Source organism: Musa acuminata, chromosome BXJ3-8, assembly GCF_036884655.1.
Source record: "Musa acuminata AAA Group cultivar baxijiao chromosome BXJ3-8, Cavendish_Baxijiao_AAA, whole genome shotgun sequence".
Classification (NCBI taxonomy): Eukaryota; Viridiplantae; Streptophyta; class Magnoliopsida; order Zingiberales; family Musaceae; genus Musa; species Musa acuminata.
Window position 1 is genome coordinate 47139026 of NC_088356.1, and position 22585 is coordinate 47161610.

The 22585-nt window shown below is 34.2% G+C and overlaps 1 protein-coding gene across 1 annotated transcript; it reads left to right on the forward strand.

The window, feature by feature from the left end:
• The first annotated feature begins 766 nt into the window (after positions 1-766).
• Positions 767-22097, forward strand: LOC135645948 (lysine--tRNA ligase, chloroplastic/mitochondrial-like). Its single transcript, XM_065164889.1, has 14 exons — positions 767-1131; positions 1719-1931; positions 4902-5010; positions 5291-5399; positions 6807-6864; positions 7641-7709; positions 9957-10064; positions 11298-11390; positions 11555-11659; positions 12640-12846; positions 17303-17397; positions 18689-18779; positions 20613-20786; positions 21724-22097. The coding sequence occupies exons 1-14, from the start codon at positions 877-879 to the stop codon at positions 21814-21816; spliced, it is 1779 nt and encodes a 592-aa protein (XP_065020961.1). The 5' UTR covers positions 767-876; the 3' UTR covers positions 21817-22097.
• The last annotated feature ends 488 nt before the right edge of the window (positions 22098-22585 follow it).

Here is a 22585-nt window from a genome sequence, read left to right on the forward strand (position 1 = left end):
CCACATTAAATCTGACGATTAATTGAAATATAAAGTATTTTATTTAATAAATAAATAAATTTTCATGTATTTCCTTCAAAAATTTGAAATAGTATATGTTAGTGTAAACAACTTTTTAGCCGTGACCTCGGGGCCGACGCGGCTTGGTTCGGGTCCGGATGACGGGTCGCCGGTTCCTTCGCGAGGGGGTTCCTTGCCAACGCGCCCGGAGAGAAACGCCTCGCCTTCGTTCCTGCACATAGGTCGGGACGGGAGAACTCGACCCGACCCCTCCGATGATCAAGTCAGTCAACAATCGTAGTGGGATTGTTTTCTCTGTTTTTCCCCCCTCTTTTTTTTGTTTAGAATGCAAGGGTATTTATAGGGGAGTTCGGTGTTACCTGATGCGCCTGCCCGCAAGGGGTAGGATCGTACCTTCTGATGACGTCTGATATTGCTACCGACGTAGCGTGTGGAACCGAACCTGAGCGATCGTTAATGGGTCTCGGTTGGCGTTTCGACCCGTGTCAGTCACACGGTGTCAGACTAACAGGGGAGCGGGACGTCAGCGGGTGTCACGCAAGTCTTATCGTAATTATTACCCTCGTCAGTATATTTGTTCAAATATTTCGACTCAAGTTAATTATTATTATGTGCAAGTAATGAAATTTTAAGTACCTAAAATGTTTCTTATATTTTGATCGATTATGCATTATTATCGCTGAAAACAGATTCGGAGATCAGGGGAACGTCGCATTTAGATTCGTGCAATTGCCACAGACCACGGGAGCGCGTTCTATCTTCTTTTCAAGAAGCGTATCCTGTTGTTTCCCTTTTCGAGAGCCACGCCCTCTCCACCATATCCTTCTTCTAGCCGGGAAGCTTGAGGGGCCATTGATGGACGCCTTGAGGGTGTGGAGAGCTTCCTCGCATTTCATCGGCTTTGCTTCTAGGGCGGCCTGCGCCGCCGCGACCTCTAGGGCAAACGTTAGTGTTCGAATCCGGTGCTGCTCCTCCTCCTCCGCTGCCTCCGCCGCTGCGGCAGCAGAATTGCCGTCTACCACAGTTGCCCCGGCTAATCCCGGCCGTCGAGGCCGGAATTCGTCTTCCACCTCCGACCGGGAATCCATTCGTGCCATCCGTCTTAAAAAGGCAAATTCTTTCCCTTCTCAGAACTCCTCTTTCTTCTCTTGTGAGGAAAGTTTGCTGCCCTTATAAATTGACGATGAACTGGTTATTGGATCTTCTCGATATGCCCGCCAAATTGCCTTCCTGTCACTCCTTTTCTTTGTAAGAGTTTATTACAGGATGGTTGAGTAGAGCTGTAATTTATACGACGGGCCTCAGAAATTTCTTGGAATCAGATGCTGGATTTCCTTCCGTGTTGTTTTGTATGGTCAAGAAACTGGAGCCATACTCAAGTAGATCTATCTGACCACAGAGAAACTAGACTCCTGGGAACTTAAAGCTTTTCTTTTAGTTGCTGTAGATAGTTATGCGCGGTTGACATGCATCCCTAACTAATGTGTGTGTCCGTGTATATATATAGTCTATTTTACTGTTTCACTATTTTATTCAATCTATATGACTAGAGAGACAGAGATATTAACACGTTTTATTGTAGTACGTTTCATATCAATTAAGCTGCTTCCTGGCATGAAAAATTTAAAAATATTTCAATGTAACAAGAATACTGAATTTTTAAAGGTACATGTCACTGAACCAAGTTGGTTGGTCAGGTTGAAGAACTAAGAAGCAAGGGTCATGAACCATATGCATATAAGTGGACCAGGAGCCACACAGCATGTCAACTCCAAGATATTTATAGCCAATTGGCAAATGGTGAAGAATGCAAGGAAGATTTAGTGTCAATTGCAGGAAGAATTATTGCTCGCAGAGCATTTGGTAAACTGGCTTTCTTGACTCTAAGAGATGATTCTGGGACAATTCAGGTGTGTCCGGTTGTTTTTCACCTATCTTCTTTATCTTCTTTTCAAAGTTTTAAACATCTTGAGTCACATATATGGGTTTCTATCTCTATTTCTGCACTGTGTGCTTGTTCAGCAGGAAGTCCTAAACTTTGTGAGGATGGCTTACATATGACCCTCAGAGAATTTCTGCAGTGTGTGATTGTTCAGACTCAGAGTGAATCCTTATTTCCACTCGTCTTATACTATTCTCTTGACGATGATATTTAAAAGTATTTGAAAGCGTTTACTATTGCCATGATCTCCTTTGTGGTATCCTCCAAGTTTGAATTTTTTTTTGGTCAAATCAAGTGCCACTTCAAGTGCATAATAGGCAACTTTCAGATCTTGAAGGTGGTGCATGCCATAGGCTATGTGCTGAACTTATTTTCATAAAATTTGCTTTTAGTTCTTTCCTCCCTTGCTTTTTATGAAATTTTGATTTATTTTTTGGCAATTAATTTTATAGTTACCATTTGTTGAATTTTATACCCAGCTGTGTCAGTTAAAATGTATAATTGTCAGAGGTAATTATGTTGGTTTTATAAGCCAAAGATTGCTTTTCTTTTGGTACCTAGTTATATATGTAAACAGGCGGCCTTTATCATGTAAAATATCTGATAGGACAGATCGATATTGTAAATAAGAGACTTGGGTTTAGGATTTATATAGAATAGAGACCATAAAAGAGGGTCGAATTCTCATGTACTCCCAAAAAATATGTCCACAACTAAGATTGGGATTTTTGTAAAAAGGGTTTGACAGTTGACAACCATATTTTGGTATTAAAAATTTTAAGTCGAACTAAAGGTTTTGCCAAATAACATTTGTTGGATAGTGATATGATCCTATAAGTAAGCTTAGTTTTTTTGCAGAAGAATTGCTCAAGATTTCTGGAATTTATGAATATAATGAACATGATATTTGAACAAGAAGTAAATTTAGTTTCTGATTTTTGGAACACTAGATTGAATTCACAAATAGATTTTGAGGGAATTAGCAGAAAAGGGGAGGATGGATATAATGTATTTGAAGTGACACAAGGAAGCTTTAAATCAAGCGTTGAGCTAAAATTATGCCAAATTGTAGTCACTATAGATCCTTTATAAAATACAGATCTATGTGTTCTTCTGAACAGTTCTTTTTGGTATATCTAGGAGTTACCTTGTATTTAACAGCATTTACTAAAGGAAGTCTTTTAGTTCTTCTTGTACAACTCTAGGAATTTGATCAAACTTATCACTTCTTCTCGTAGAGACCTAGGTACCCCAAGTATCTCAAACCCAAAGCCTGATACCAGTGGTCTTGTGTCCTTGAATTATCTCATCAGATGCCTGAGACTTAGTTTTTTCCTTCCTGTATACAGTAAAGTTTAAATTAATTTCTACTTCCCTGATGGATTTGTATGAGTGATTGCTGGCATCAAAATGAATGTGGTATAAATTCACTTTCTTTTCTTTGTCTCTAGATTACCACATTGTCTTAGATGTGAATCCTAGGGTCCCAGTTAAATTCTACATTTATATGAATATACAATTTTTTGTTAAAAGATTTTGCAACCTCGTTCTTGGTTACTAAATGGATAGTGCTTTAATGTAATTTGAAATCCTTCCATGCATTTGTTCTATGTCACCGGCACACTTATTGGCAACACTAAGAGAAAAAAGGAGGAAAGATAAAGAAGCAAAGAAACTAAAATAGAAATAACCTAGTTGCAAGATCAAGCCATTCATTCGAATCTTCTATCAAACTAGAATTATATTCTTCCACCTACCGAAAAGAAAACCCCTATTAAAGGACCGTACCAACATATAAAACTCCATATGCAGTTATTTGTGTTGCCATCATGTTGATATGCCATGTACTAGCTGGCACAATAATTTATGATTGGCTTTAGTCCTTAACTTACATGGTTGTGTAGCTTTAATTCTTACCCTATAAGCTGGCACATCGTATTGAAATAGAAAGATCTATATTTTTTGGGGACAGGGTTGTGCCATTTGACATCTTCTATAATTATGGTTGTGTAGTAGGAAGCCATGTGACACTAGTTGTACCAGCATGTTGTAGACAACAAGATGCAATTTGGACGACCTCGATACAATGTGTAAACTGATCATGGTGTGTAATTGGGCAACTCATTGAGTATCTATAGACCATAATGTCTAAAGACACAGCCCAAGTTGTAATACGGTTTAGATTAGGAATTGCAATTATGCCAAGGTAGATCTAGTCTTTTAATTGTTACTAAACAATAAAGAAGATCAACAAGTTAAGAGCCTTAAGCATTTTACCATATTTTTTACCCAATTAGATACATAGCTAATACCGATACAATAAAATTTTACCTAATACTGTTTGTGATCTAAATTAGTGATTAAATTCTTACCATGGCCTAAAATAACAAACTAAATAATCCTTCTTTCCAAGCACAGCGAATGAAGCTAAGTGGCATCCCCCCTATTTTTAGCAGTATCTCAACTCAGCACATCACATTTTCCAGGCAAATTATGCTTTGACTTGGCCTTCTCCAACCTATGGAAATGATTTAATGGGTTGGAAATAAGCCAATTGACAGGTGGTCAGGTATGGGATAAGCATTGTTTTACCATCTACGGGGCTCAATTTGATCTGAGCCAACCTAGCTTTTTCCTCCAAAAAATTGTATGGCACAGCCATGAGCCATTTTGATTTGTCAACCGAGGTGATCCATTTGAATAGGCTCAAACTAGTTGACCATTATCTTTATCTATTGGATGATCGAGCTGGGTTTAAGTTGACTGGATACCTTACTATCCAGTCTCAATCAGACCAGAACCCAACCTAATATGGCCTGTTGCCAACTCTACTACTGAATAATAATTTCACACTTCTAAAATTTTAAATGTTATCATTTTACCTGAGAATGTTAAACATTACATGTGGTTTCTCATTAATTTCTTGTGCTTGGTATAGCTTTATTGTGAGAAGGAAATCCTAGAGGATCAGTTTGAGCAGCTGAAGACATTTGTTGATATTGGTGATATTGTCGGTGCGAACGGATCCATAAAGAAGACAGAAAAAGGTTAGACCAGCAACTTGCTCTACATTCCTTGAATTATGTGTTGGATTTTGCTAGAGAACGTGATGATGTATGTTCTATGCTAGACAATTACATTGATGATTATGAGCTTTATATCAGAAAAAGCTAAGTATTAGATACTGGGTGACAATCTTTTTGTTGTTTTCATATAATTGAATCTTAGAATGGATCTCAAAAGCGTTCTTATTAATTAAGATTGGCCTGTTTTGTCTTTTCTTTTTTTAAAAAATATATTGATTTGATTTTTCTTTCCTTTGTGCAGGGGAGTTGTCTGTTTGTGTGAAGAATTTTGAAATCCTTACAAAATCTTTACTCCCTTTACCAGATAAATATCATGGTCTAACTGATGTGGATAAGCGATATCGCCAACGGTGAGCTTCTTTGTTCTAAATCAAGACATGATTGTTGTCTGGTTTCCTATAAGAAGTATCTATGCATTTTTGTGTTTAAAAGGGTTTTTGACAAATAACTTTTATTTTCCTTCAGAAAGTGAGTGCTTTAAAACCACGATAAAATGCTTCCTTGTAATTTGAGTGTCAAGAGTTTAGTTCACAGGAAACTGAGAGGCTTTTAATTTTTGGGAACCTTTGCGCTAGGCTGCCTCCTTTTTGAGACTGAATAGATATACTTGTACAGGAGCTGAAGCTAGTATTTTGTATAAAATTTGTTGTAATTATATTTCTGTTTTTTTGTCAGTCAGTTGCAGAATTTTTTTTGTCATATTCGTATGTTTCTTTGATGAACCTCTCATGTATGTTTTTATTGTCGAGATCTAATTTATCTGATGCATTCAACCTTGAGCTTGTTTTGAAGAAAATATCAGCTATTAAATTGCTATGAATACCTTATCAATATCTAGACTTGTTATCTTTGTTTGTTCTTTTAGACAAGACCTTGTCAATATCCAGACTTGTTAAAACACTTCAAATTCAAATAGAAGCTTAAGATCTGGTGCAATTTGAAATCGCTAGTACCTCATATTTGTTTGCTTGAAATCCTGACAACAAGAACTGTCATCAATCCAGAAGTAGTAAACATTAAAAGGTACTTTCCTGTTAGCTGACTTTTCATAGATGGTAAGAACTGCTGGAGAGAGGTCTGAGACTCCAGGCATAAGGAAATCAGCTTCTAAATTAAGAGAACTTAAGGAACTTGAGAACTGTCTTATTTCCTACTTTTCATGGCATCACCGATTTGCTTATTGAGTCTTGACGAGTAGATAATTTATATTTAAGGGCCATGAATCCAGAAGCTTGAAATCAGCATCTCAATTCATCAAAATATGCTATAGGAGCTTCCTTCCATTCTTCTCTTATTCAATTGGAATCTGGTACTGCCCAAGAGACAGAAACAGCTTTACTGATATACTCAAGCCGAAGACTAACTCATTTAGATTTTTTGTGTGGCCATGGTAGACAATAATAAGCAAAAATCTAATTTGGACTTGAAGTGGCTTCACAATGAATAATTGGAATTCAGTTTGAAGAATTTGTAAAGAGTTTGAGTTAGGATTTTATAACCAAATTTTGCTCAGAAGAGAACAAATGTAATTATCATCCTTCATCCTCCTAGCACAGCAATTCATAGAAACTGTCCATCTATTAGTTTGATATTATTTTGTTGTTTTTGATTTTAGTTTTGGCTATTAGTTTGATTTTATATTGCTAAAATTTACATCATTTTTTTTGGATGGCAAAATCCCATACTTTAATAATATCTAATCACACATTTAATTCTTGCAAAATGATCTTAATTTCAGTTTTTATTTTTGTGATCAGGTATGTGGACATGATTGCCAATCATGAGGTTGCTGATGTCTTTAGGATAAGAGCTAAGGTGGTAAAGGATATGTTTTCTTCTAATGGAGAATTTGTTTGAATGGATTTTTGGCTTTGTTTTTTTATCCTATTGAATATTTCCTTTACTTTTTTGTTAGTTGTTCTTGTAATGTGGTGACATATATTTGTTACTTATCACCTCTACATACCTGTACCTTGCAGGAATTTGTTAAATGAACTATGAAACTCTTGATGGTTTTATGTTACATCTAATAGCCAAATTCTTTTTTCTACTGCCATGCTCTAATGTCTTCACAAGGAATTAAATACTGGTTGGATCAGTATGTATCGCCTGGTATTTACCAATTCGTCCAAGGATTGGTATATTACAATATAATTTAGTACTCTTAATTATGCAGTATTTATATGCATGTCTTGGGTGACTTGAAATTATGTGGTATGGTGACTGTGCTGCTCGGTATAAACCTGTCTGATCAGGTGCAGGTAAGTTGTACTGTTGTATCAAATACCAATGTTGAATATTTCTTTATACTTTGGTGTGTACTGACCTGTACCATCCTGATCAATATGTATTACTTTGTTGACTTTCCAGAATTAGTATCAGATTAGTATTCTAAAGTCTAAACCCTGTTTGTAACTTGAACACTATAGTTTCCTTTCTTTCTTTCCATGCTATGTCAGTTGCATTATTACTACTTTTTGCTTAGCCAATTTTTAATGCTTACTCTTTGGTACATGCTTCTAGAATGTGGCACCACAAAACTAACATATTCTTGTTTCTGTGTATACATTGACTATGTACGACAAATTCAGATTGTTTCTGAGATTCGCAAGACAATGGAATCTTTAGGTTTTATTGAAGTTGAGACTCCAGTCTTACAGGTAATGCCTATTAGAATCATTCTGCTTGGTTCAAAATCTTTTGTTTCTGACATTTTACAGTCTTACAGATATCACTTGTCAAATTGCTATAACAACTCCTTTATCAATTCTTTGAACTTGTTTGATGTTAAAAGATCATCTTGCTCACTGCTGTTAGTTATATAATATTGATCGGATCATGAATTGTTTCTGTTTATGATACAAAAATGCTTGGAGAATATGTGCAACCAATAGAATGATGGAGAAATTTAAAGAACAGCAAAAACTATGTCAAAGTAGTAGGAAGGAGTGGAGTTGGTTGTGGCCTTCGGCTCAAATGTTGAGTGTAGATAGAAGTTTGTCCAATTAGGGTATTCGATTAATATGTACATAGTGAGATAGCTGTAGATGATTTCAGTTCATCTTTTTGTTTTCTGCATGCATATCAGTCCTATTATCATTGACCATCAGACTAGTTTTGGATCTAAGAGACCTTGCTACTATGATGGTTTCTCTCAGTTGAGAAAGCTAATACAGCCCCTGAAACTATGTGCTTTGTCAACTAAGAAATTTTGCTTTCTATTTGTTGTGGACCTTTTCAATTCAAATCATCAACAAGAAGATTAATAATCTTGTTTTTCTTTAAATTTGAGCGCGACAAGTATGTTGTTTTCCGGATGATGTACACCACTCATCATGCTTCAAGATCTCACCTGACCATAGAGGGCCAGGTATGTTATTGCCAATTGCTAGCAGACCATCTAATAGAGGGAATGTATAAAACAGATTAAGGAGACATTTGAGCCTTCAATAGATGGGTTTTAGTGGGAGTAATAGCCAAAACCTACTAATTGTTATCCATGCTAATCATCTGTTTCATTACTCTAAACCAGTAGGTAGGTTCAGGTGTTTGAACTTGGCCTTTCTATATGGATTTTCACTAATTTACATGTTTAATTTTGGTCATCCATGATGACTATCATGATGTTTCTAAACTTCTTTGGAGCATTGATGGTACATGATAGGGGTTGTCGGACTGACCATTGTGTAACATGCTTTCATGCTTTTCTGCTGTGAGCTGGAAGTTTAGGCATGAGACGTCTAGGTAATTGAAATGTTGCCTCATTGATATACCTTAACATTTAGCTGGTGGCAGATGATGACATGCTGGTAAAGATGCACTTCTTAAATTTAACAATGATATGCTGACTCAAATCTGTCTTTGGCTACTGTTTCTTACTGTTCAATGTTCAATTCTAACAAAACCCTCCTTTTCCTCGTGTTGTTTTTTTATCCTAACTTTATCCACCAAAACCTTCTATTATCCTCTGTAGCTAGTGATGTGGGGTCTTGAGCAAAATCTGTTTGAGATTCTTTCTGGTTCAGCTCATACATGTGAAATTGAAGAAAGCGTGCCACCCACATGTTGCCAAACTAACATAAAGGCCTTTGAAGTCTGTCACAACTTTGTATAAATAGATTTAGAATTGGCCGCCAATCAAATATTTTGTATAAATAGATTTAGAACTTTTCTGTTTTGTGTAATAGATTTTAACAAACAGAGAGTACCACAAAAATTCCAACCACTTAAGCATAAAAAATGCAATCTTTTATGGATGTGGACACAAGGATTGGACTTGAATGCTTAGGCTCTTTTATTAGGGAAGAAGGCAAGGAGGGAGATAAATTTAAGAGCACATACAAAGAGTATCAAATAAAGCTTAAGCTTTCGCTAGCTCTATGAATAACATCCAGAAAGGATGTTGTAAAATAATGTTAAGTTATTTTACTCTGCATGCAAATTCACAGTTGGTTAATTTGTCTTAGGAAAGATTGATCATGGTCATTTTCATTTCTCTTCCATCAGAATGTGCACCGGGCAGTAGTTTGCAACTTTTAATTCTTTTTAAGTTTTAATCTCAATCTGCATTCTTCATGCCTATGTGCTCTCTTTCGAGACAGAGATAGTCAGTACCTATTAACTTATTTGCCTATGTGCAAGCTTAAATTGTAAAATGAACTTTTTTAATCAAGCTTGATATCTGGATAATGTTTGCCTTTATTTCTTAGTCTTCTGATGCCTTTGAACCAACATATGATGAACCTACTGGGCTCAATATATGTTCGTACCAAAATATCCTATTTATTTTTTCCGTTGAAGTGGTATTTGGTTGTCTGCTGTTAATGATTTAAATTCTTTCTCTTTTTTAATTTGTATTTTTTATGAGCCGATGGTTACTTATTTATATGGCTTTATTGGTATATCAGGGAGCAGCTGGGGGTGCAGAAGCTAGGCCTTTTGTTACTTATCATAATTCACTTGGAAGGAATCTTTATTTAAGAATTGCAACAGAGCTTCACTTGAAGAGAATGCTGGTGAGTTTAATTGGCATTTTAATTGTCAACTATTAATAATACTCTTCAAGTGGAGCATCTTAGTTCATCTTCTTGGTCATGTATTCGAGACTAATCAAATTGCGAGATCTTAGTTCGATGGGGATGAGTAATCCCTTATAATAAGCCATTTAAGTTCTAAAGCTATCTAGAACGACTATTAGCATTAGCTCAGTTATGCATTTGAATAGTTTGATTTAATGGATTCTTTTTTCTACATTATCCTGTGTATTCATATGAAGGTTCATATGAATGAACTAATACCAGAACCATATTCTTTGGTTGATAGTCATGTAATTCCCCATGGCAGAAATATAAATGACAAAGCATAAATATTACTTTTTATTTGAGGCAAAGATCAAAACATCGATGTTTTAACTTTTAACTCACATTGATAGTTTGAAAATCCCCATAGGCCTATAGTACATTTTCTGAACTCTGAAGCATCCAAGTTTTGATTTGCACAAATTGAACTATATTGTCATTAGATAAGCATCTGATAATATTACTAAGTTTTAGATCCTGAGAAGAATTTGTAAAAGACACCATGCTGTTAAGCAATTGGGTTAGAAGTTTCACCATACTGTATGTGTGGACTGCTCAAATATGGGCTGATAGTGTCTTCTTTATAGTCACATATTTCATCAACAAAAACTTGTTACTTAAATCTACATAATTTTTTTCACTTTCTAGGAACATGTTGATGATGCTTAATCTGACAACTTATAGGTTCTCACTGCACAAAGCTTTTGGCATCACAATTTATAATAATGAAGAGATGTTACTAATCATGTTTAACTCGCTGGGTGAGACATGACATATTTGTAGTTCTTTGACCAAATGAATCTTTCGGGAGTGGTGCTGCCGCATGGTACTGGGAGAACTTAGAAAGACACGTTCATATACCAATTACATCAATAATTGGTCTCTCAAAAATACAACTGAAGAAGCTGGTGATATTTTCAACATTGTAGCAAAAGTCCATCAAGTCTTTTAAGTGGCTTGTTGAGCAAATTTCTTCATTTGCTTAAAAGTGTAAATTCTAGCATATTTTCAACATTGTACCAAAAGTCCAAGTCTTGTAAGTGGCTTGTTGAGCAAATTTCTTCATTTGCCTAAAAGTGTAAATTCTAGCATTTATTGTCGTTCTAGTATTGAAGTGTTCTTTTCGTGCTTCAGCCAAATATCTTTCCTAATCATGCATGATAATTACAGGTAGGGGGCCTTGAGAAGGTATTTGAAATAGGGAGAATATTCAGAAATGAAGGCATCTCAACCCGTCATAATCCTGAGTTCACCACTATTGAGGTCGTACTAATATTCTTTTTTAGTTTTTATGTGACTGCTACTGCTGCTATTTTCAAGCATATTTTGCATTGAAATAAACATTTAAATGAAGACGCTGTTACTATTAAGCTTGCTTTTTTTTTGGTTTGCTATACTGATTTTTCTGTCACTAGCTTTGCCTGTAGATGTATGAAGCATATTCTGACTACCAAAGCATGATGAACATGGCTGAGGAAATTGTTACTCAATGTGCTCTTGTGGTTCATGGGAAGCTTGACATTGATTATCAGGTAAATTTTGCCTGATTGAAAACCTTGTTGGCGGGTAACTTCTTGTTAATTGGTCATTAGTTCATAACTTCATATAATAACACATATTTCATTGATAGAATGCATGGATTCTAAATACCCACTAGGCAAAATATATTTGTACTAATAACTTAGCTTAGACTACTCATGAAAGTTCTATTGGCTAGAACAGGGACTGATGGACAGGTCATGAGATTGTAAAGTACTTGGTTCAGGCCATCAAGATTTGTATTATGCCTCCATGCTTGCATGTGGCATACTATCATGTGAATTTTTTTATACTGTGACAGCAAAATTCTGAGATGGTATTGAGGTTTGTATCATTCATATATGTATATTATTATGTGCCAGTTTATGCTGATGGATGCTGGTTTTCAATGCTTCATGCCATCACTTGGTACATATTGACATGCCTGAAAAGTGGCCAACTATGAGGCCTCAGCATGTTATTTGGCACTTCTTTTGGCAAGTCATAGCATTAACAACTCTGTAGCAGTGACAAGCTTGCAAAGTCTCTTATGGTTATAAACTTATAATGAAGATGACTTTGATTCAAGTTGTGTAGAGTTTCAACTTTCAATAGTGCCGTTTCAAGAAGGGTATAGTTGATGTCATGAAGAGAAGCCCACATTTAAATGTGCACTAGAGTTAGAAATCAACATGAAGTGCATCATGAATTACTCCAAAACTTGATCTATAAGTTGTATAGCATGTGATGCATATGAAAATACTCCTTCCAGTGTTTTTGAGTAACAAGTAGTTCTGATTTCATGGAAGTTGGAATCTGGTGGCTGTTAGTTTGACTAGGTTCTAATTTTATAGGATATATTTAAATGTCTAGATGTGTAAACTGTAAACACACTCAAGCATGCTTTTTCTTTCTAAGCTCTTTATACTTCCTGGTTTAAAGCTAGCTTGCTGTTTCTAGCACCAAGTCACCAACTTTTTTTAGTTTTTTGTAGGGAGTTCAAATATCACTACAGCGACCGTGGAGAAGGGAAACTATGCATAATCTTGTTAAAGAAGCCACTGGCATTGACTTTGATGAATTCAAGAACAATCTTGAAGCTGCTAAAAGGGTTGCAAGGGGGATACTAGGAAGCAGATCAGAAAATAATGATAGCCATTTGGTTGAAACTTGTCCATCCGTGGGACATGTTCTTAATGAGGTAAATCAGACCAGGATATAATTTGTTCTTGGGGCATAACATACCTTCTAGATGTGTCGTTGCCAAAATGAAACAAGATATAACAACAATCTTCTATCATTCCATACAGTATAACTTGTTTAAACAAAAAAAATGACAAATTCTCAAAATAATTAACATGGTAGCACATACATCAATAATATATCATACTCCCCTGACTACAAATATTTCACATCAAGCGTATAGTATGCATGTGTGAGGGTCTCCTAAAAACAACTCAGTTTAGAAAGAAAAACTTAAATTTAGTTTGTTTGAGGTCAGAGTTATTTTGAGATGAACCAAATAAAAATGTGCAATGTAGCATACCAATGTTAGACCAAAAAATTCAGATATAATATTGACTAATGATTTGGAAATACCAAAAAAAGAAAAGGGACAACAAAAGCCCTTAGATACCTTAAATTTATCTCTCAGCTAGAAATAGAGATTGAATAAATTATTGCTTATATAAAAATCGAATGTTATGCAATTGTTCTATGCCCATTTCAATTGGAAAAAGAATTAAATGACTATTATATTATGTATGCTTTATGGATGAAAATGTGGGCAACTAAAAACAAACATATCCAAAAGTCATATGCTAGAGAGAAGGATGTCGAGATTGACAGTGAATACCACAACTAAAGCCAAAACAAGATAAATTGTTTATACTTGTGCTAAGTTAGGACTAGTTCCGAACACCAGCAACAACAACAAAGTCATAAGTTCCAACTACTTAGGGTCGACTACATGGATTTTTTGTCACCATTGAGATATGTAAAAAAAATCATATGCTTAGTTAAGTTTAAAGGACTTAGACCTTTATTTATAATTTCTATTAAAATCTTTTTGGTCTTTCTTTACCTCTCCGCGTGCCACAAATATTAATCATTTCACTTCTTATGATTATCGCATCCATGGGTCTTATAAGCACATATCCATACCATTTTAAATGATTTTTTCTCATCTTATCCTTTGTCGGAGCAATACCTCGTTATTTATGAATAGAAGTATTTATTTTTCTATCTTTCCTGGTAACTATACACATCTATCTCAATATTCTCATTTTGGTTACACAAACCTTTTGTATATGTTGTTTCTTAACTCTCTAACACCGAGATCCATAAAGTATTGTTGGTCTTGCAATTGTCTTATAAATTTTTTCTTTTAATCTCAAAGTATCTGATGATCACATAAGACTCTTAACGTCCTTTGTCATTTTTCATCGTATAGTGCTTCTATCTCACTTACACTAACTGCAAACAAAATTATCGTAGACTTAGTCACCAATGCAAACTATACAGCTATCAAAGGTAAGATCCAAGAAAAGTGAAAAAGCTGTCTTCTCATACAAATAGATGTTATCAACAACTTCGGTAGTGGTATAACATACAAACAGTTTCCCTGGCTAAAACCTCAGGGTCTTCAAGTCCCTTTGGTTGATTGCACAGATCAAGATCACAGCACTTTAACAAGATGCCGAGTGAATGCTTGAAAACTTCTAGGCACTGCAACATTATATTTCCCCCTCATCAAATCATTCTGTACCTGCATTTGGGATGATAATTAATGAATCTCACATAAATTTCATGCAATTTTTTTTAAATTTAGATTGCAAAATTAAAAATTTTAAAAAGTCATAAATTTTACATATCAGTGTTTTGGATTATGCATATACGCAAATTTAGATTGTAAATGAAAAGGTTCCAAAACGAAATCCTGTAACCTCCATGATAGGTAAACTGGCACTTGGGCTTTCATTAACTAAGATAATAAATTAGCAAGTAACATATACGTAAGAGGTTTATTATGTAAATGATTAGTAAGTTCATCCATTATCAATGTGAAAAGTTAGAGGCTTAATGTTGATATTTGTTAATAAGAAACTCATTAGACACACTCCCTATAGTTCTTATACTAATAGCTACATTATTACATACATCTTTAATAATATTAATATAATTAGTGGATATATCTTTCTTTTCTAAAACCCACCATAATAAATCTTTAGGAACCTCATCATAGGCTTTCTCTAAGTCAATAAAAACAATATATAAATCTTTTTTTTCTCCCTATACTTTTTCATTAATTGTCTTAATAAATACTAGTTTCTATGGTTGATCTTCCAAGCATAAAACGAAATTGATTTTTAAAGATATTTTTTTCAAGTCTTATCTTACTTTTGACAACTCTTTCCTAAAGTTTCATAATATGGCTCATGATTTTAATTCCTCTATAATTTGTACAAATTTGTATGTCACCCTTATTCTTGTAATTGGCATTAGAAAACTCTTTCTTCATTTATCGGACATCTTTCTGAATCCCATGATTTTATTAAATAAGCTAGTCAACCAACCTATTCCCTTGTCTCCTAAACTTTTTTAGACCTCAATAGGGATACCATCAGGTCCCACACTCTTAGTTATTTTTATATTCTTCAATCACTAACTCTAATTTTGCAAACAAATATATGATTATTAAATCTATCACTATTATTTATCGTTAAATTTAAGTCCTATATGGAATATTCATTAAATAATTTATAAAAATAATTTTTTCATCTTTCTTAATCTCATTATCATTAAAAAGTATTCTTTGATCTTTGGTTTTAATGTATCTAATTTATCATGGAAATTATCATAAGCTTTATATCTTATCATACTAATTGCTTTTTTAGCCTTTTTTTTAAATTTTATATCTTTTAAATTTCTCCTTATTTTTACAATTTTGCCAATCTTTAAAACATAATTTTTTAATAAAAATTGCTTTTTGAATTTCCTCGCACCACCATCAACTCTCTCTTAAGATTATACCTTTACCTCTAGTTTCACCGAGAATCTCCTTTGTTAAGCTCCTAATCTTATTAACCATCGTAGTTCAAATACTATTAATATTATCCTAATCTAAGTTCTAAATCGTCTCCCTTTCCATTCTATTCTTAAAAATCTTTACATTATAATCTTTAAAATTCCACCATCTAGTCTTAGTAAATTTTTAATTATATTTTTCTTTTTTTATTTTCTACAGTAAATATCTAACACCATCAACATATGTTGATTCGTCAAACTTTCGCCAGGTATAACTTTACATTGCTTACAAATAACTTTATCTATTCTTGTAGTGATAAAAAAGTCTATTTGACTACAATTGTGATTGCTCTTATAAATAACCAAATGTTTATCTCTTTTCTTAAAGTGAGTATTTACAATTATAAGATCATACAAAGTTACAAAATTCAAAATCGTATCATCATTTTCATTTTTCTAACATAACCAAAGCCCCCATGCACCTTTTTATATTCATCATATATTTTCCCTACATGGTTATTCAAGTCCCCTCCAATTATAAGTTTTTCAGTTATAGATATTCCTTGAATTACACCATCTAAGCTTTTCCAAAATTCTTTTTTTGGTTTGATCATCTAATCCAACTTGAGGGGTATAAGCACTAATAACATTCAAAACATCTTGTCCTTTCATAAATTTTGAAACTATAATTCTGTCTCCAAATCTTTTTACATCTACGACATTATTCTTAAGATACTTATCAACAACAATTCCTAAACCATTTTTGTATTTAACTTTCCTACTATTACCAAATTTTAAATCCAATATTAATCTCTTTAGATTTTTTCCTTACCCACTTAGTCTCTTGTAAGCAAATAATATTTATTATTCTTTTAATCATAGTGTGTACCAATTCTAATCCATTTCCTGAAAATGTTCTGAAATTCCAAATTATTAACCTAATTCTTTGTTCTTGAACTAACTTATTTACTCTCAATGGTCCAAAACAATGAGAAAACCTTTACCTACTTGGCACTATATCCAAGTGTCGCTGTGATGGGCTGCTTCCAAGCGACCTCCCAGCCCACCACTTGCAATTCGGGACACCTAGGTGGTGAAAGTGCCTTGCGTCGCTTCCGGGTGACGACCTAGCTCTATAATAAAATTGGTTAAGATCCATGTTCATGAGATCTGACATAGTTTTACGCTGGTTGTCAGTGACCTAATGCAACCCTCCAACTTTTTCATCTAGGCTTGAGAATGACATTGGTGGTGTTAGGACTAGTCCCAAACAGGAATAAAATTGAGGTTATGGGAGAACTTAAAGAGTGCTTGTAAGCCAATATGAGTTCAGTTAGAGGTTTTATGGATGACAGATGATTACCATTACTTGGTCATCATTGAAAATGAAAACTTGCCTGTTGTATGCCACAAAGCTAAATGGTGGGAAAAGATCTGCACCCAATGTCAAATGATTGTTTCTGACTTTTGTGTACAAGTTGTTCTAAATTTTTTGTGATTCAGAAATGACTAACTCTAGAATATGGATGCAATATTTGATAGGCACTAGATTTTTCTTTCAATTTGGTTTTTAACCATAAAAGTTCGTCTTGAGAAGGATTCTGCATTTAACAACTTTCATATTGATTCAGATTTTTGAGACCATTGTTGAGCCGACTCTTGTACAACCAACATTTGTACTTGACTATCCGATTGAGATATCACCATTGGCTAAACCCCACCGAAGGTAAGTAGATTTTAGAAGTATCTTGGACTGTGATATGCTTTATTGTGACATTTTTCCATAGGGAATTAATTTAAAACAAGGATATGATTTTTTTTTCTTTTTTCCTGTTAAGAATGAAGCATGATGCTTTGTTGTTTAATTTTGAATCTTTTACATGCTACTATTGTTTTTAATAGTAGCATAAATGACAGTTGCCGTGCTTTAAGTGTTGATGCAACATTACTGTTTTGAAAGTTGAATGTGTAAATGGATCAATTGTTACCAAGAAGGTTCTTCTGTTCAGACTTAAGGCAAAGCAAGGGTAGATCATTAACTATTATGTTGCTTCAGCTTAAGCCTACAAATTGTGGAATGCATCTTATAAATATTTAACTCTCTCTGCAAAGAGTTGATTATTTGTCTTTTTTATTAGACAAACCATACCAATTGTCATTTTCAACGGAAGTAATCTGAGATGTGATTGGATTAATCAATGAAAATCATTTAAAGAAACAAATCTGATAATATACTCAGATAATAATTGTTAAGTGGGACTTCATAAATTCAATCCTTTAACACATAAACATAAAGAGAAAAGATGAATACTTGTCATTTCTAATTGGCTAGAGGACAAAAGGAAAAGGAAAATGAGTAGGTATGCAAACTTTCTCCCACTAAGGGGTTTATCCAGATTCCCCTACTCTCGACTTGCAACCACACACACCCACACTCACAAATCCAAAGTCTTATTTGGCCAATGGTTTTATCTTGCCTGTTGTTAAGGCCCAGCAAGCATTAAATTAGCTTATAAAGGTTCATTATCTAAGTTCAATGAATCTATAAAAATAGTGTAAGATTACTCTCTTTAAGTATACTAGGTCAAGACCAAACAAAAAAAAGGTATACTAGGTCAAAAGACGAGCTTTGGCACCACAGTATGATTTTTGATTTTTTGTGTGACTTGATTGACTTGTGTTTTGTTCAAATAGACAACTTCTTGTATGCGTCAAAGCTACACGAATTGATCCTTCCCCAGATACTGTATTGGTGTGCACGCTATTCTCTGCATCACCTTAGGTTACAAATTCAGCAGTTTATTTCTAGATTATGGAGATGATAAAATATACCATACAATTTTGAATATGTGAGTACATAATACTACTACATCACATAATAGCAATTTCTGTATGATCTATTTAGTTTGCTCTAAATTTGTGGTGCTAATGTTTGTCTCCATTGTATAGGCAAAAAGGGTTGATTGAGTGGTTTGAACTTTATATTTGTGTTGCTAAGCTTTTTCTCCATTGTATAGGCAAAAAGGATTGACTGAGCGGTTTGAACTTTATATTTGTGGTCGTGAAATTGCTAATGCGTTCTCAGAACTTACAGATCCAGTGGATCAGGTAATTATTTTTTCAAATTTTTAGGGTATGTACATGAAAAATTAAGTGCAAACATTTTTAGCAATTTATAAATTGTCATAAATGATAAATCAATCTAGTCTTTTGCATAACTTTTGTATGTAGATAATATATGAAAGTTTCTGATGTCCATTGTTTTATATTAACCATTTCAACAAGAATCCCAGGCTTGGTAAATTATATTCTGATTTCCTTTTACAGGTATTTTTGGAAGACGCTTCTTAAGATGCAAATATAAATAACAAATTGAGCAAAAATAAAGCATAGAACATGTCATACATCATGACTAAGAATATGGATAATGAAAAGCAACTCGTCAAACTGGCAAATTCATAATTATTATCGTTCATTGATCAAGTACCCATATTAATTTTCGTTTCTTGTCACTTTTTTTTTAAAAAATATACATTTATATGCTGCATTCCTCAAGACGATGAGTATTGTCATCTCTTTCATTTTTGGCCTAATTTAGTTATTTTACAAAAATGATTAACATTTAAGTGGTCACTCACGAGAAAAAGTAAGCCTTAGGGGCCTCAACAGTTAGCCTATTTTGGGAACTCAAGTGGTTGCTTGTCCAGGGCAAGAAGTGTATGGTGACTAGGATATGGGAGTAAACTCAATGGCCTAGGAAGTCTTTATTGAAAACACCAAGTATGGGGACCAGGTAAATTTTCTCCCTCGTGCATCAGATGGGTATGGAGCGGGCAAGTATGGCAGTGTGGCAAGTATGGGGTTGGCAAAAATCAACCCTAGCCTGCACCATGCCATTTTAAATTTTAAGCCAACAGACTAGGGTTATCATGTCCACCACAATGACCCTTTTCTTATTAAGGGTACATGTGCTAAGATATATATTGAAACAATATTTGATGGATCATAGTGTTTAGCTGTTGGTAATTAATGTACTAATAGATGAGGATATGAGATGGATGATTGTTACTGAGAGAAACATGGAGAAGGAAATGTTTGGACTTGGTATATATTACATTAGTCATCATCAAAAGAAAAAAGATTTTTTAAGCTGGTTTGACTAGTGTGAAAATGCATCATCAAGTTAATAAGCATGTTATAGAAGAGGCAATGGGGCAAAGAAGAAACTGTTTATCTAAGAATGATTTTAGATTGATTGATACCATTTACAAGATTTTTTAAGCTGGTTTAGCACATCTAAAAGCACATCATCAAGTGCAAGTAATTGTTATGCTGATCGTACTATTCTTGTGAAGTATCATCATGTGTCATGTCAACTCGTGCTCGAGGTACCGACATATTGCTATGCCAATTTTTAATCTGTGCCAACCAACATAGAAAATGCTGATTGGCACAAAACAGAAGCATGACATGTCTAAACAGTACCAGCATGCTAGAATGTCATGAAAAATGATGTCTTTCTCTAGAGTGTACTAATGGTAACTTCACCCTTGAAAACTAGTTTTTTTTACATGTCATCATGACTATCTTCACATCAAGATCCAAATCTCATGTTCATTTTCATGTCATGCTATCTTTTAGCCCTTAATTTGAGTATGGATGAAGATGTTGCTTATCAACTTGTCTCGACACTTCCAATTGAAAGATCAAATATGAACAAATTTGTCATCTACTTGCCTAAATGTGGTGAATTTATTTCACATAAATATGATATCATGGGTCACGACTCACGCCATACATCATTTTAAACTGTATCATGCATTGGAACAAATTTCAGTATTTTGGTGACCTGGGCTTGCTTAAAAACTCAAAATAGTTAGAATAGTGTAACATTGTCCCTGCTAAAAGTCTTTGTTGAATTCTTTTTTGCAAATGGGACAGAGATCTCGCTTTGAAGAGCAAATAAAGCAGCACAATGACAAGCGAGCAACACTAGTTTCAAACTCAAAATATGTTGAAGGGGAAAAAGAGTTTGATGATTACTCTTATGAAGTTTCACTTGATGAAGACTTTTTAACTTCTTTAGAATATGGCATGCCCCCAGCTTCAGGAATGGTATGATTATTTTTCTTCCTAAGCATATTCCCTTTATCTTCTGGTCATTTTCTAAGTTTTTGAGTTTTTTTTCCCATCATGTCCGGTATAAGACATTCAAATGTTTGTCAATCTAGTTCAATTTGCAGAGCATTACACATCTATATAATATAACTAAAATCTAAATGACATGGAGCTTTTGATGTCAATGCATAGCCATTTATGGGACAAGTTTCCTGATTTTGTTAAGTATTTATTCCTGTTTTGCTTATGTCATAATATGTTTACGAAAATATCCTCCTACAATTGGGCAGAATATATTTGTTAGAAAATTTAGAAATATTTGAACTGATTATGCCAGTGAATTGTTGCTTTCTGAACTTCTTTTTCTATTACTATTTGGTTGAAAAAAGAAGTAACCTTTAAACCGTTGAACTGAATTTTCTTGTATGTCTGCTGATTCTGAACTCCCTTTTATATTGTTTAGTTTACTTTTTGGTTGAGAAAAAGGTATGTGTAATCCTTTCTTTTGAATAGTCAAAATGAAGCCAAAGTAGGTCCGCCTAGTTCTCTTGCAATCTTGGGCTTCAACATTTGTCAAAGCTATGGATTGTCTTGCCAAATATTGAATTATCATGTAAGATGAAAAATAGAACTTTTCTTTGGGTTCCTAAATTAGCCATGATAGCATCACTTCTTGAATTACTGGGAAATATGTTAAATTCATGAATAGTTGAACAATTACTACATTAATTCTGGATTTAATGAACTTGAGAGAATTGTTCAAAGAATCATTCAGTTAAAAATAATGAACAAAATTAAGTTTTTAATGATTCAGAGAATGTTGTTCAAAGAGTGTTTGACAGGTTTCTCCAGAACTTATTCTAGGTAGATTACATCTCAATGCTTGATACAAATTGATCCGGATGAGATTTATCATGATTTGCTGTCATTTCAGGGTCTCGGAATTGATAGGCTAGTGATGCTTCTAACAAACTCTGCCAGTATACGGGATGTTATCGCATTTCCTGTTCTAAAGATTCAGCATTAGGCTTACTTTAAAAGGAAGCCAGAGTAGCCAAATAGAAAACTCCAGATGAGTGATACATTTGCATGTTGAAGAAGGCTCTTCTCAGCAATTTGGTTGCAGTGTTAATTTATGAAGCTCTTGTCACGTCTGCTCAAACCCTTTTTCATTTGGGGGGATTTTGTGATCATAACTGTAAAATATAATACATTGTGAGCTGATTCCTCAACATGAATAGTTGCCCTCTCCCCCACTTGTTATAAATTCTATGTCACCTGGTTACATAATTTCTCATCTTTTTTATCTGTTTGTTTTGGGGCAATGATACGATACATACCAGCCTTCATATAGTCAATAAATCAGGTACGTAACAAAGTTTCTCAAGTTGATGCCCCACATTTGTCTACTGATGTACCAGCAAATCACTCAAAAGCCTAACAAAAGCTCTGAATCACAATTGCATTTCAACCACTGAGAAGATATATGGGAAAACATCAGAGATTTATTTACTTAAGCCATTCACCAAGTTCCCTCCCATGCTACTCATGGCCTAATGCTAAGAAAGATATGCTTGGATTTCAAATATCACAATGATTAGTAGTTTCAGTTCTTGAATCATTAGTTTCGATGGTCATCAATTTTTTAACCTTAGGAATCGGAATCGAATTGTCTAAGGTCGATTCGGTTTCAGTTCTTTAAAATAAAAAATCGAATTATTTATACCCAAGCTGACCTGGCTTGGCAGTGGTCTCAATCCCTAACTTCGCGGCGATCGCAGGTTGGTCGTATAGTG

What these genes read in the sequence shown, in the direction of transcription:
- LOC135645948 (XM_065164889.1), top strand. Translation starts at nt 877, where the DNA reads ATGGACGCCTTGAGGGTGTGGAGAGCTTCCTCGCATTTCATCGGCTTT. An exon ending in GTGCCATCCGTCTTAAAAAG is followed by an intron (nt 1,132 to 1,718) that starts GCAAATTCTTTC and finishes TTGGTTGGTCAG; the next exon opens with GTTGAAGAACTAAGAAGCAA. An exon ending in TTCACTTGAAGAGAATGCTG is followed by an intron (nt 10,065 to 11,297) that starts GTGAGTTTAATT and finishes TGATAATTACAG; the next exon opens with GTAGGGGGCCTTGAGAAGGT.